This window comes from Delphinus delphis, chromosome 8, assembly GCF_949987515.2.
Source record: "Delphinus delphis chromosome 8, mDelDel1.2, whole genome shotgun sequence".
Lineage (NCBI taxonomy): Eukaryota > Metazoa > Chordata > Mammalia > Artiodactyla > Delphinidae > Delphinus > Delphinus delphis.
In genome coordinates this window covers 59,671,576-59,686,747 of record NC_082690.1, presented here as the reverse complement: position 1 = coordinate 59,686,747, position 15,172 = coordinate 59,671,576, and the positions used below count along the sequence as shown (strand labels likewise).

The following is a 15,172-nucleotide window of genomic DNA, read 5'->3' as shown; positions in this document are numbered from 1 at the left end:
GGTCCTAGTGTTAAGCTTTTCAAAAAGTCTTTCATTAGATTGACATTTGTTCCTTTTTCTAGTATGATGCATTATACTTCATCCTTCCTCATCCAAACCACTAAGAAAATATTCCACAAGCTTCTAAAAGTAAAAATATCAGTTTATATATTGCACAAGAATACACTACAAAAAAGGAACAAACTACCTTACCTCCCAACAGTCAGCTGAACTGCTTTCTATAGATTTGATGAAATCAGTTATCTGGTTTCCATGGCTTAGCAATAGTTTTTTGTTTTTTGTCATTGTTGTTTTAGTTTCGAGTTTGAAAAAAACTTGCCTGATAATATACAGACACAGAGTAATATATTTAGTATCCACGCTAATCAGTACTGGCATAAGGAATACAAAATATTCCTGGGAGAACCTGTCTAAATACTTTATTTAGAAACTGACATGATCTTACTCTTTAGAATAATTAGAACAGGGGACAATCTGCCATTTTCAATTGTTAATTTTATTCTACAGTTCTCTCAGAATTTATGATATTTATAGTATGCTACCACTTATTATACTAAATTTTACCAACAAGAAGATTGGAATGGTAGGTAGAAAAGAACACAGCATGAAATCTAGGAAAGAATACAGGGTATGAAGTTACAGAGACCTTGATTTAAGTCCTGGCTATTATATACATTAACTGAACCTCACTGAGCCTCCGCCATCTGACCTGTAAAACAGGGATAATGATATTTACCTTGAAAGATGGTATGAAAACTAAATGAAATAATGTATTCTGGGTACCTAGACAGAGAACCCAACAATGTTAGACACCCAAACAGTTGTTCCACTCTCACTCCCAAGCATTTGAGGTCTCTTCTACGCTCTCCCGCTCCTCGAAAACAAGATTTATTTAAAACAGAATAATAGAATTTGTTACTTAATAGGACAATATATAACGTGTATAAACAAGTTTCAAAATTAACAAAAACACTCTTCATTATCTCATTTGCTCCTCACAGAAGCCAAAGGAGATAAGATAGTGCAGGATTATCCCACATTTAACAAGGAAAAAGGAAATAAGTCCAATAAGCTGGTATTATTTAAAGAGCTAATGGCACCAGCTCTGAAGGCAGAGAGACCTGCCAGAGTTGAATACAGGCTTTGTCATAGTTTCCTCATATGTAAAATGGGAATGATTCATCCTGCAAGGATTAAAATGAGATTGATTCTTCATTCACTCATTCATTCATTCATTTTTCAATATGTATTAATTTACAAACATTTAGCACATATTAGGAATCAAACACTGTACTAGGTAGCAAGGATGGAGTCTCAAGGGATACAGACACAATCGTTGCCTTCATGGAATGTATAGTTAAGTGGGAGATAAGGCATTTATCACATAATCGCACAGAGACAGGTAAAACTACAACCATGTTAAGTACTTCAAAGATGAGATAAACCATTTTATGAGACCATCATATTGGGTGGGAGTGTAACTGGGTTAAAGAGATCATGGAAGTCTTCCTCAGCAAACAACACAAGAAAAGAGATCTGAAGAAATGATGAAGGGAGCAAAGAAGGAGTTTTGACCAACTCAAGAGGAGAGATACAAGGATACTGACATTACAGTTTCCCCTACAAATGGTCCACGAGAACACCCTACAGTGAAGCTCAAAGTTGACAAGTCCTACCCACAGGCTAAAAGAGAGACTATGCACCGAAAAGAAAACTTTAAAATAAATTCTGTTATTGAGACCACCAGAATTAAAAAGAGAAGATAAAGCACAAAAATCTGTTATAAAAAAAGAACATTCAGGGAACAAAAGGATATTAAAACCATGTTTAAAAAATTAAAAACTTAATAAAAGAGTTGAACTATAAAGCTGAAGAGGTCTCCCAGACAGTAGAGCATAATGACAAAGAACAATAAATTTGAATAAAAATTGTTTTTAACCTTTAATTCTATACCCAAGTATGAGCACAGAAAAATGACATCTTTATAACACAGTATCTCAAAAAACTTACCTCCCATGCCCAGTTTCTCAAGAAAATACTGGAGGATATTCCACCAAAGAACAAAGTAAACCAAGAAAAAAGATGTGATACAGACAGCTGGAGATCCAACATAGGAGAGAGACAAAGGAAGGTCCCAGAATAACTGCATTACATGGGACACAGAGGGCAATTAATCCAGATTAGAGGAGTAACACAAGACATACTGAGGGCTGTCATCACTAAGATCCTATCAACTGTTAATGTAAGAATAGAATGTCCAAGAAATATAAGGAAAAAAATAATCAATTGTTTAATAAATCCCTGAGAAGGCAGGAGGGAATGAGATATGATCCAAAGCTGAAGTGAAACAGTCATCTTTAGATAGTTATTGAGACTCTTTGGAAGAGTCTTAAACACAGATGAAGTCTGTAATGGGACAATAATGGAGTTCCCTTTTAATGGTTTCTATTTTCTCTGTAAATTAGGAACAAAGACCACTTGCTAAGTGTGAAAGAAAAGGGGTAAGTCAGATTTGAGGAGAAGGGAAAAAGGTGAAAAAATTGTTGAAAATAGTAGAGAAAGTCAACCAGGGAAATACAGTAGGATATCTGAGCAGTGTTGAGGGTCCATTTGATACTGGTTCTACATTAATTTATAATCATGAATCTGTTCTGTTGAAAAGTTTTCTTCAACAGTGCTTGGCTACTTAGATGCAGATATAGAGAGAGTGGTTCATCCAGAGCTGGGATTTCATTTCATTTCATTTATAGGCTAGTGTGTTATTTAAATAATGAACCATATACTCTAACCAGGATAAAGAAGAAAATGAGATAGGATAATATGCCCAAAGTGATCAGGATAATGCCAGGATAATACCAAGCAATCAAAAAAAAAAATATAGCTGCTATTACTACTAACCATGGTCCTCTGGCAGTAAGTGATTTCATTATTCTAATTTGTAATCATTTCTATGTATCTCTCTCTTTGACTAGACTGAGCTCTTTGAGGATAAGAAGAGTGTCTTGTTCATTTTTGCTTCTTCCCAAAGCCTAGCATAGCTACTACACTCTAAGTGACTATTAAATGTGTATGATGAAATCAATGACTCAAATCTCCTGTTTCCAAGCTATTCATATAAATATTTAAAAAAAAGATTCTACTTAAGGCATTATAACTTTAACAAAAATCCAGAAAATAGACCTTACCAAGACAGCTGCTAAAGGACCACTGTCATTTCAATGATAGAAACTTACTAAGTAGCTAACAGCATTAATGGGAGTTTTCCAATACTGCAGTCTATGAATAAGCATGCGGAAGAAAATGAATGAACACATACAACATGAAAATTGAGAATATATTTTCCTATTTTTAAGTGATAGGAGGGACTCCTGCCTCTATTTTTTTTTTTTAATCATTTCAGTACCCTCTAATGTTTCATGAAACGAGTAATCTGAAGCATAACCTACCCAATGACGATCAAATGCCTAGGTGCATAAGGACTTCAAAGTAAGTTCAAACATACATAATCTGATTGCTGGCTAGGCCCATTAACCTCCTCTTTGATCCTGGCAGGGGGTAGGTCCCCCAAATAATTCTGTACCTTTCCTGGTGTATAAAAGACCATAGGGTTTTAGGAAAGAGATCTTTTTTGGCTGTGGATTCAATTTAAAAAACATAAAGATGGGGCTTCCCTGGTGGTGCAGTGGTTGAGAGTCTGCCTGCCGATGCAGGGGACACGGGTTTGTGCCCCGGTCCGGGAGGATCCCACATGCCGCGGAGCAGCTAGGCCCGTGAGCCATGGCTGCTAAGCCTGTGCTCCGCAACGGGAGAGGCCACAACAGTGAGAGGCCCGCGTACCGAAAAAATAAAAAAATAAAAAATAATAAAAAATAAAGATTTTATTTTTGCTGATGCTTAAACTAATACAGTGTTCACTTAAAAATATGCAAAGGGGAAAGTATATAGTTAACAGCTTTGTTGTAATAAGCAGATGGTATATGGGGAATTACAAACTTAAATGTGAGCTGTATTAAAAATCTTTTTTAATAAAGGAGTTGTTTGAAACTGAGTATATATATTTCCCTAGAGAAACCAGGTTATACTGGGAGGCCAAGTCTCCAGTTGGTCCTTGTAAGTCTGAAGCACTGTGTAACACCTAATAAGATACTAAAATGTCTAAACCTTTAGGTCCAACATTTTATGGGAAAATGTATGCAGAGTTCTCATCTGGGATGTCAAAACAATCCCTTGTCTCTCTTACCACCTGTATCCTAACCAGCAGAAGTCAGAACAGGATAGAAGCCAGGAAAGGGGATTTCAGACAATAAACAAAAAGGAAATAAAAAATTTTGCAATACGATACTTTTTAGTTCAGTTTTACTCTCTCCATCCCTCCATTTTTTCCTTAAAGTTTCCAGTAAATGTCCTGTCTCTACTTTCAAGGAAAGAACTCGTAGTTTCTGGACAGAGTTTATCTCTTTTCCAGAGGCACTGCAGAAAAAAAAGAGCGCCCATTCCTGCTGCACCCCGTTCTCAACACCTCTGATTCGTAAAGCAAGCAATTCAATGAAAGCAATGTGGTTGGACAGTCATTAAGAACAATACATTTGAGAGGGATGGGTTGAAAATAAAGATAGAATAATCAAAAGTTTGGGTCCTTGAGACAACAGGAGAGAATGAGATACAATTCAAAGCAGAACTTGTCTATCAGCAGTGAGGGCAAACCTGGCAGCATGTTAAAAAAGTTTTCTGCTCCTCCACCCTTTGTCCTTTACTTGAGTTAAAGTTAAAGATACATATAGGTGTATAAACAGAGAAAGACCAAGATCGAATTTTGTCATACAAGAAACTGTAACCCTACATTTCAGGGTAGAGACATTTTCATATAACTACGAGTTACATTTTCTCTTGTTTTACCCACAGGCACCTCATAAAATATTAATGCACAAGTTTACCTATCAATTAAGCATAAAATGATAAAATTTTAAAAAGCTAAGCTTTTAAAAAATAATCATATATTAATAACCACTATACAGTAAATATCTGCTGCTGCTAGGGAATAATACAATCTTTTACTATGATTTGGCTTTAAACATTTTCTTAAACTAAAATTAATTCAGATTACGTGAAACAGAGGTCACCTAAACAATACCAAGTATATTCCAACAAAATGCGAGGTAGCTTGGCTGCTATTGTATAGACTCAATCCCATACACCCAACAGTCACTCATGAGTTGTTTTGTCTTTAATGATACAATATTACCACAGATATTAAGGCTGTATTACCTTCATAATGTTAACTAAATCTGTTTGATAGTAGCGATCCTGGTGTGCATTTGCTGCCGCTAATGTAAGAAGATAATCATTCCTTGCATGGGTAGCTTTGGAATTACACTCCGATCGCCGGGCTTTTAACTAAAACATAGTAAGAGAAAAGAAAAAGTCAGTGCAAACTGATACTGTACTGAAAAACATATGAGGATACCACTCTTAGTTGGCTCCCCAACAAGAGTAAAGATGACCACGTAGAGAAACATTTATATGCATATAAAAATTCTTCAACACTATTGAAGAATTAAATAAACAGTGACTAGAACTGTTTGACACAGTAAGAGTGCTTTCAAATATTTGTTATTTACACTTTAAGAATTTCCAAAGCTTTTGAGAGAACTTCATAATGTTTTGCTCATTTTATTATGATGGGAAGATAAAGGTTCTCAAATTAAGTTAGTCCCTTATCTTCAAAGACTTGGGTAAATCTGCCGGAGTTAGAAAACAGTTTGAAAAAAAATCAGCACCCCCTAATGTGCCAAAAGAAATGCATGCTAGTTGGGAGCCAGGCAGACAAAGGTAGGTCACTAAGCTTATTTATCAGGTATTCTACAGCTTGAGGATCCCACAGGAAAAATTCACTTGCATCTGGCCCGAAATATCTGCTCAGAGGTATAAATCTGAGTGAAATGGATTTTATTGAGCTTTCTAAAGCCCATGGACTTGTTAAAGTCTCTTGGACTAAGTGTTGAAGACAACAGGCTACCTAAGCAGGTTAGGTATAGAAACTTATCTCTAAAGCAATCTTGAGAAGCAGGGAGTATCCAAAGTGCTGACACTTAGTTGAAAAACCCTCATGAACTGGGAAAAAAAGTTCTTCCCTAATGACTTTAAAATGCTTCTCTAAATGGAAATCAGATGGAAATAATTGAACTGCACCCTCAAAAGGCCCAATTCTTTTTTTTTTAAGCTAAGGTTTCTCAATTGTGAAATACAGTTTTCAAAAACTCACCTTTACACTTGCCTTCTGTAAACTGATTCTTGATTGAAAAAGACTAAGTTTAGATCTATAATAAAAATAGAAAAGTATGTTAATAAAATTATCAAATTACATCATAATAAAATGATTAAGTATTATAATTACTAAATTTTTAAGAAAGTGACCTTTCCCCGTAACACTATTCTAAAAGAGAACTAAATAAATGGAAAACCAAAAGCAATGATTATTTTCTTTTATTTTACTACAGGAAGAATTTAATATCATGGTGAAACAGAAAATAGTGGGATTAATAAAATTAAAATATCCTGAATGACAAAAATACAATTTGATGAATCCAGTATGTTGGTATCTCCTAATAAACAAGAGTCAACAAACTATAGATTATTCCCAGTATCATACAATTGCACATACTTTAATTTCCGCAAGGAAGCTTAAAAGAAGCCCATGGATAACCAACCTATGGAGACAAAGATTAGCAGGCTTTCAGGGCCATGTGCCAGGAATGTGCCATGAATGTGCCAATGCCAGAAATGCAATCTACTGTATGATACTGACCAGGCTCTACAAAGACCTTAATTCCATCACATCTCCCATTAAAAGTTCTTCTTGTTTGGGTGCCTGCCTATGTGCTCCCTCCACTCTTAACATATCTATAGTATTCAGAACACAGAGATAAAGCCCTTGGACTTTCTGCCCTAATATGATTTTGTTCTATTTAAGCTTCTCTTTTCTGGTGTCCTTATTTCCCTCAATCCCTCTCAGCTCGGGAGGGGAACCATAATCTATCAATCAGTAATTAAAATATCTTGGCTTTATGCAAACAACTAGAGAGAACCATAAGGAGAAAAATGCTAAGGAACAACCAACATTCCCCACAACCAGTAATTTCTGAAGCTGCAATGTTTGTCTTGACTGCAGTGTCATGGTGATTGCCATGGGAAAAGTCAATGAATGTGCTGGAAGCTATGCCATAATATGAAATAAAGTTGCAGACCGTTTGGTATTGGAAGACAGAGCAAGCCAGTCTCTGCAGAGCAAATGTGAGGACAGAAAAAGCAGCCCTCAACTTTCTAGCAAGAGAGAAACATTCAAGGACGTACGTACAAACATGCATTCCAACTACTCCACTACTAAAAAAAAAGCTGGGTCTAAGAGACTCCTGCTATTTTTCTACCTTGCCATATTCATATTTGATGGGGGTCCTATTCATTTTGATCTAGAAAAGCAAAGGCCACAGACTTTAAAATCTGAGAGCGCTTGTTCAGGGTTAAGAAAGACTCTGTTTGGGGTATACTCATTTCGACTTTTTTTGTAGCCATTATCTAAATAGTCTGAGTTGCATCTGGATTTTCCAATATAAGGATTCAAATCTCTGGCTTCTGCTTCATTTTCTAATCCTCATACAATCCTTTTGTGGTAATAAAGAAGGTACTAGTAATAGGTAAAATAATACAGTTCCTGCCCTCAAAGATTATTATCTAGAGCAAACAAAATACATACAATGAAACATACTACATACTCCTCTTCCTCACCTACCTTCCATATGTTAATGTTCCTTAGGTTTCCAAACTCAACTTCTCATCTCATTTTATATATGATTTTTTTCATCTCTTTAACTATCATCTGATATGCAACTGACCCCCAAAGCAAGATCTTCAGGCCCAAATTCTCATCTGAGAGTCAGATATATAACCCTCTACCAAATCCCCACGGTCCCACATATTTATCAGAACATACATATTCAAAGTGGAACTCAGCCATCCCTTCAAACTGTATCCTTCCTTCTATGCTCTCTCCTAATGTACACATCTCTATCTGTCAAATCACCTATCAAAACTATTGGGTTAGGGCTTCCCTGGTGGCGCAGTGGTTGAGAGTCCGCCTGCCGATGCAGGGGATATGGGTTCGTGCCCCCGTCCAGGAGGATCCCACGTGCTGCGGAGCGGCTGGGCCCGTGAGCCATGGCCGCTGGGCCTGCACATCCGGAGCCTGTGCTCCGCAACCGGAGAGGCCACAACAGTGAGAGGCCCGCGTACCACACAAAAAAATAAAAATAAAAAAACTATTGGGTTGGCCAAAATGTTCGGTTGGGTTTTTCCGTAACATCTTACAGAAAAACCCGAAGGAACTTTTTGGTCAACCCAATATATACAGCCCAGTTTTCATTCCCCTTCCTGATCTTCCTTCTCATCTCGACTTAGCTACAAACTTTTTTTTGTGGTTGTGGTTGCAGACGCGCATGGCTCAGGAGCCCAGCCGCTCCGCAGCATGTGGGATCTTTCCGGACCGGGGCACGAACCCGTGTCCCCTGCATCGGCAGGCGGACTCTCAACCACTGCGCCACCAGGGAAGCCCTCATCTCTACTTAGAAAAACCATTCTTCAGAACTGTGTCCAAACATCACTTTTTTCTATAAAGGTTTCCTTTTTCATTAGGCAAAATTAACCTATTTTCTATGCTTACATAAAAGTGTTTTCACACAACTACTAAAATAAATTAATTACTAGGTGAGTGACTTTAGGTACTTAACTTCTTTAAGTTTACCGTGAATAAACAAATCATAAATCTACTTTAAAACACGTTTGTTTTTAATTCTAGGCTTTAAACTTCTTGAGGGCAAAACTTATCTACCTCATCTCTGTATCCACAGTACCCGATATAGAGTAATCATTCAATAAACACTTAGTGAGTGAATTAAGATAAAGAGGCATTTCTCTCTCTGTTGTAGAATTAATTTTCCAGAAAAGTTACACATTGAATTAAATGTCTAATTTGCTGTATCCCCTTTGAATCTGGGCTATATTTGAAGGCAGTTTCTTGTTATCAGCACCTGTGAATTAGACCCTGTCAAATCCACACTTCTCAGGAACAGCCCCACAATTGTCCTCATTTTCACCCTGTGGACCTTGGCTAAAGTAGGTACTTATATATGCTCTACAAATCTGTCAATTCTCTGTTCTAGAATCCCTGAGCATTTTAAAAAACAAGTTCTTAAGAACCACCATGAAAGGGTATTCCTAACGGAAAGCACCTAATCTAAAAACTTCAGGTCTAACTGGGAAGATGGGTTCACTGACTCTATGAAAGTACAGGAAATATTTGTATGCTTATAAAAATAAAATAATAAAGATAAACTAAGTTAGGGAAATATTAAATATGTTTTCCAGTAACATTAAACACTTTATGAGTATTCATTTGGGACATCCCTTGGGACAAAATAAACTTTCCAGGAGCCCCTAAATTTTCACAAGATGCCTATGAGATTGCTTAATTTCCTGCAGATAAAAAAGTATATTAGAAAGACAACCCTGACTCCTTCCTAGTCTGTACAAGTGTTCATAACCTTTCTGATTTCATGACTAGGCGTTCAACCTCCTACATTTTCCATCAGTGAGCTCACCGAACGGGAGTCTCACCTTTCCTCAGAGACATCTTCAGAATCCCATTCTATAACACAGGTTTATTTTTTCTTAAAAAATTTTCATCTTTCCTCAAGTTGTCATTGCAAAAATCTCTACTGCTAGCTTTGCATTTCTTTGTTATAAACTGCCAGTTCCTTCTTTTCCTAATTATTCTCAAAATAAAGGACTTTTAATTTACATATATTGAAAGTAAAATTCACACACAGTTCCTAAAGCATACATTAAAAATTATATACGTTAGAACTTCATATAAGAGAAATTCTGGGGCAAGGTTTCTATACTGAGGTCAGTGGTCTTACTCACTTGATGCGTCCATAGTCCTTCAAAGGCATACTGAGGATCAAGGATTTTCGACTACAACTGATTTACTCTGGCATGAGAAAATTGAGGCTCTAAAACCCTGATATTTAGACACCATAGCAACTTTAACCAGACTTCTGCTAAGCTTCCAATACCATGATCATCTGTCTTCTTTCCTTTTCAAAATTCAATTTAATGTGAAAACTGACTGATCAAATATTCCCATTTTGCTTACATTAATTTAAATAAAAATCAACTAATATAAAAGAAAATTTTATCTCAAGTATGTAACATTTATAGGTCCAATGAAACCAATATAACCTAAGAATGACTCTATGCCCTGTATTAACAGAAAACAAAGTACTGGCAAAAATAACATTTATTTGTATAATCACTTTTTCAGAAATGCTAAGACACATACTTTGCCTCGATGTCAGCTTTCTCTCGTACTGCATGAGCCATCTGTTCAGTCTCAAAGTACTTCTTTTTGCCTTTAGCTAAATCTTTCACTGTCTCTTGCAATTCAGTTTGGATCTTTGTCAACTGGTCCACACACTGTAAAATACAAAGTGCAATTATTATGATTTTAGTCTTCAGGCTTACAGAAAATGAGTTTGCCCTAAGAACTATGCACTATGCCCTCAGGATGGAAACCCAGAAGAAGAATCAGCACTTTTAGTACCCTTCAAATTGCAAACTGAAATACAGTGAACAGCTGGTACTCCCATCTCAAGTAATGTATCGAATAGTGTCACAGTTTGCTTAACAACTCTGCTTTGAGAAATAACCTCTGAGTGCTGCTGATAACTGACATTATTAAGCTAAGGCATAAGAAGAGCAACAGTGAAAATGCTCTTAGTGTTGGAGCATAGCAATAAAGGCAAAAGATTAAAGCAATTCTGTAATCTTCATAATATTAATAAAGTTTCTCTATATGTTTGGGGAACTGATGGTACAAAGGGTACTGAAGGATTCACTTCTGGGAAAGGAGGATTGAGATCTGAGAAGTCTGGCCACAGAGCAACTAAGCCCATGAGCCATAGCTACTGAGCCTGCGCTCTAGAGCCCGCGAGCCACAACTACTGAAGCCCATGTGCCTAGAGCCTGTGGTCCGCAACAAATGAAACGACCCCAGTGAGAAGCCAGCGCACTGCAACGAAGAGTAGCCCCCACTCCACACAACTAGAGAAAGCCCGAGCGCAGAAACGAAGACCCAATACAGCCGAAAATATAAATAAATAAGAAATCTGAGAAGTCTGACAGGATAAGCCCAAGATGAAGGAGAGAAGCAAGAAACCTGGGTACCACATAACAATTATTACTCAAAACTATCCCCAACTCAACTCTTTGGATACACATACAGATTCTAGGAGAAGAGACAGACATAATAACTTAAAGAAATACTTAACAAATAAACTCTTATAACACAATGGGGCCAAAGTAACACTGCTTTGGGACCCTTCTGGATATCCAAAGGGGGAATTATTTTCCCCAGTTTGAAACAAACCACTGAGAAGTTTCACCAGTCTGAGGCCAGTTCAGGGCAGCCCCCATTGAAAAACTTCTGAGCCTGGAATAGCATCGTCAGTGCATGATTCAGACTGAAAAAACACAGCAAAGCAGGAAGAGACATTGGTAAGTAAGGGACTATTTTGCCACGGTGAGCAGTGTGGAATAGAACAAGGATATCAGAAAAGCAAGGATAAAGCACAAATAAACTTAGACATGTGACATATAGGCTAGAGTTTCACTACTTTACAGGACGTGAGAGATCTGGAAGGTTCCCTATGGGTACATTTACTGAGCACTTAATAAGTGTCAGGCTGTGAATAAAGGGTAAAACAAGACAAAACAAAAAAACACCTCTTTCCCCGCTGCATGAAAACTGGACCCTTAACTTCCAAGGCCTGTGTTTCAACAGAAACCTGACTAAGACACAACGTCAACTGGGTTATTCAGCAACACTACGTATAAATATGAATTCACCTGATGGGCAAATTGCATCAACTTGGGAGAAACTACAAATGAACTATAAATATTTGATGGAGAAGTCTTGGCTTTGGGCTTCTGTGAGTATGGTGATTCCTGTATCTGGACATGTCCCTTGCAGGGACCTTGGAAGCTCTGTCTATAGAGCTGTAATAAAAGGTTTTCCTCTCCTGTAGAGTCTGCGGCTACCCCTGCACATGTGAGTCTCATTTCCTTGTCCCAGACCTGTCGCCTGGGGACCAAACAGAATAACTCTGATTAGCTATGTAGACCGAAGCATACTGGTGGGAGAACTAATTCTACTAATGCAGGATGCCGCCCTGCTGCTTAACTGTGTTCCCTGTCCTAATGTCCTTCTAAGTAAACCTCATGCCAGGTGTGGCCTACGATACTCATGAGTCTGAATGTTTAGTTACATTTAAGAAGACTCCCTATGTGCACTGCACAAGCACAATACACTATGTCCAGCACTTTATAGGTATTACAACACATTTAGTCCTCAAAACAATTCTGTGATAAAAGTATTCATATTAGTCCAATTTTAAGATGAAGAAACAGACTTAAAGAGGTTAAACAACTTACCCAAAGTCATACAGTGAATTTACCATGTAATCCATTATAGTATGCACCCTAGTTTTGTGATAACCATGTTTTTAAGGTTTCACACAGAGTTACTTTATCTTAAAATAGTAAGCTTTAAAAGAATTGACATATAACTCACAAACCCCAGTGGTTTTTAGGATATTCACGAGGTTGTACAACCATTACCTCTGTCTCATTCCAGAACATTTTCATCACCCTAAAAAGAAACCCCATACCCATTAGCAGTCACTCCCATTTCCACCTACCCCCTAGCCCCTGGCAACCACTACTCTACTTTCTGTATTCATAAAGTTCCTATTCCAGACATTCTGTTTAAATGGAATCATATAATACATAGCCTTATACATCTTTTATCACTTTCCATAATGTTTTCAGGGTTCATCTATGTTGTATCATGTACTAATTCTTCATGCCTTTTTATGGCTGAATAATGTTTCATTATATAGACATACTAAAATAGTAAGTTTTTATCTTGCAACAAATCTTTAATTTTTAATAGTCCTTATCATAAACAAATCTCTTATTTACTAAATAATACCGTGACAACCTGACACTCCCATAGAGAAGTGCTAAACATCCCAATAATGCCATGTTTGCATGTGTGAAGAGCTGAAAGAATGCTCCATGGCTACAATTAGATATTAACTAGGAACTGGGGCATGGTCTGAAAAAACACAACTGTGTTTAATGGGCAAATGGGATGGATTATTTAAAAGAGGAGTCAGGTATAAGGTATCTACATCCAAAATGTTCATCCAAAACAATGAAACTTGGCCTCAGAAAACTAATCAATGAAGGGAAGCCCAAGAGTCCCAGGGTGATATTAAGCAATATTAAGAAAGGGTCTGCTAATTTGAATATTTTGAGAGGAAACGAAACACAGTAGGTCAAAGGTTTTCCTGAGGACTGCAAACCATGTGGACAGGATCTCAGCATATTCACACAAAGTGAACACCATGGGTACCTGTACATGAGCACATATGCATGCACACCTGCGTGTGCACACACACACACACACACACACAGAAACATAAACACACAGTCACTCACTCCTTATATCCCTACCCTTTAAAGGACATTTATCCTTAGTCTCGGGTAACCAAACATCTTATAGAGATTACTTAATTCATTTTCATTTATAAAAGGTTATTAAATTAAATTACTTTCTATATGTGCCACAATATCAGATGAATTTTGTGACAGTTCATATCTTTAAAAGGATTTCTCAAAAATCTCATCAGAAAACTCTGGTTGATTCTATTCCTACTTGCTTTTTCCCTTTACGTAAGTTTCTAAGATACTGTTTATCAAACAGTATTAGAGATAGCCTGTGTGCACACTGAAGAGATCTCTTGTGATCCTTTCTTCCCTAGCATTCATTAAAACGACAACCAAATGTTTCCATCACCCAGGTGAACTGTTTCAAGTGAGAGTAAGCTGGGTTCTTCTTCAAAGGAAAATGCCTGCACATAACAAAATATCAAACATTTATTAAATAAAAGTCATCAAACTTAATTTGCAAAGGAACAGGACTTCCTTTCCAACTTTTAAAATAAGTTTCTTCTGTATAAATCCAATTTTCTGAGGTGGATTAAGTCATATACTTAAAAACAAGCTTAATAATAACTACGTTAAGAAAAGCCTTGATGTGATATATGCCCAGCTCTTTCCCAAGAGTTATCAGCACTGAGCAGACAGAGAAATGGATGTGTAAGTGTACATTAGGGCTAAGGGATCATACAAAATGACAAACTTGGATATTAAAATTCAGGATCCTAGTAAAGAAATTAAAAGTATGATTCCTGAGTATGACAGATACTAGGATAGATAGACTTGCCAATAACTTGAAGACACGAATAAAAATAAAAGTAACTTGGACCAATACATTGAAGGCCTACAAACTAGTACATCCTCTGACCCAGCAGTCCTGTCCTGGAAATTCATCCTAAGAAAATAACTTTTGGGACTTCCCCAGTGATCCAGTGGTTAAGACTCCGTGCTTCAGCTGCAGGGGGTGCAGGTTCAATCCCTGGTCAGGGAACTAAGATCCCAAATGCCGCACTGTGTGCCCAAAAAGAAAGAAAAAGAAAAGAAAATAACTTTTAAAAAAGTTAACTTTTATTACCTTAGTGGTAATAAAACAGAAGAATGACTAAATAAAGCAGAGTAAATGAAAAATTTATTCAGAAGTAAAAAATGTTTCTATAAAAAAAAGCTGTATGGAAACATTAACAATTAATTAGGAAATAGAGGATGTAGAAAACAGGATATCCTAAAGCAAAGTAATTAAAACTACTGTAAAAACTAATTAGGTAAAGGAGTAGGGAATATCTATAAATAGTCTACTGAGGTAAAGAAGTTGTATATATTTTTCTGTAAGCCTATTTAAACATTAAACTCCAAGTATTTTTAAAGGATTGAATACGATTTGGAATTAGGAAGTAGTATATTCAAGTTCTTGCTCAATAATTTACTACCTAAGTCTCTCTAACATTCTTAGCCTCAGTTTCATCATTTGAAAAATAATAATATTTACAAATCTAACAGGTTGTCATGAGAATCAAATGAGACTATATGGATATGGTAGCTGTTTACAAACTCTAAAGTA

At 36.7% G+C, this 15,172-nt stretch overlaps 1 protein-coding gene across 3 annotated transcripts in view; it reads right to left on the bottom strand.

Moving 5' to 3' along the window:
• FCHSD2 (FCH and double SH3 domains 2) overlaps positions 1-15,172 on the bottom strand; it is a 303,585-nt gene that overhangs the window by 137,612 nt on the left and 150,801 nt on the right. For all 3 annotated transcript variants that reach the window (XM_060018316.1, XM_060018315.2, XM_060018314.2), the window contains exons 6-8: positions 10,394-10,527; positions 6,263-6,317; positions 5,266-5,394 (exon numbers count right to left, since the gene is read on the bottom strand). In XM_060018316.1, the coding sequence (XP_059874299.1) occupies positions 5,266-5,394; positions 6,263-6,317; positions 10,394-10,527 (318 nt within the window). The remainder of the gene's footprint in view (positions 1-5,265; positions 5,395-6,262; positions 6,318-10,393; positions 10,528-15,172) is intronic.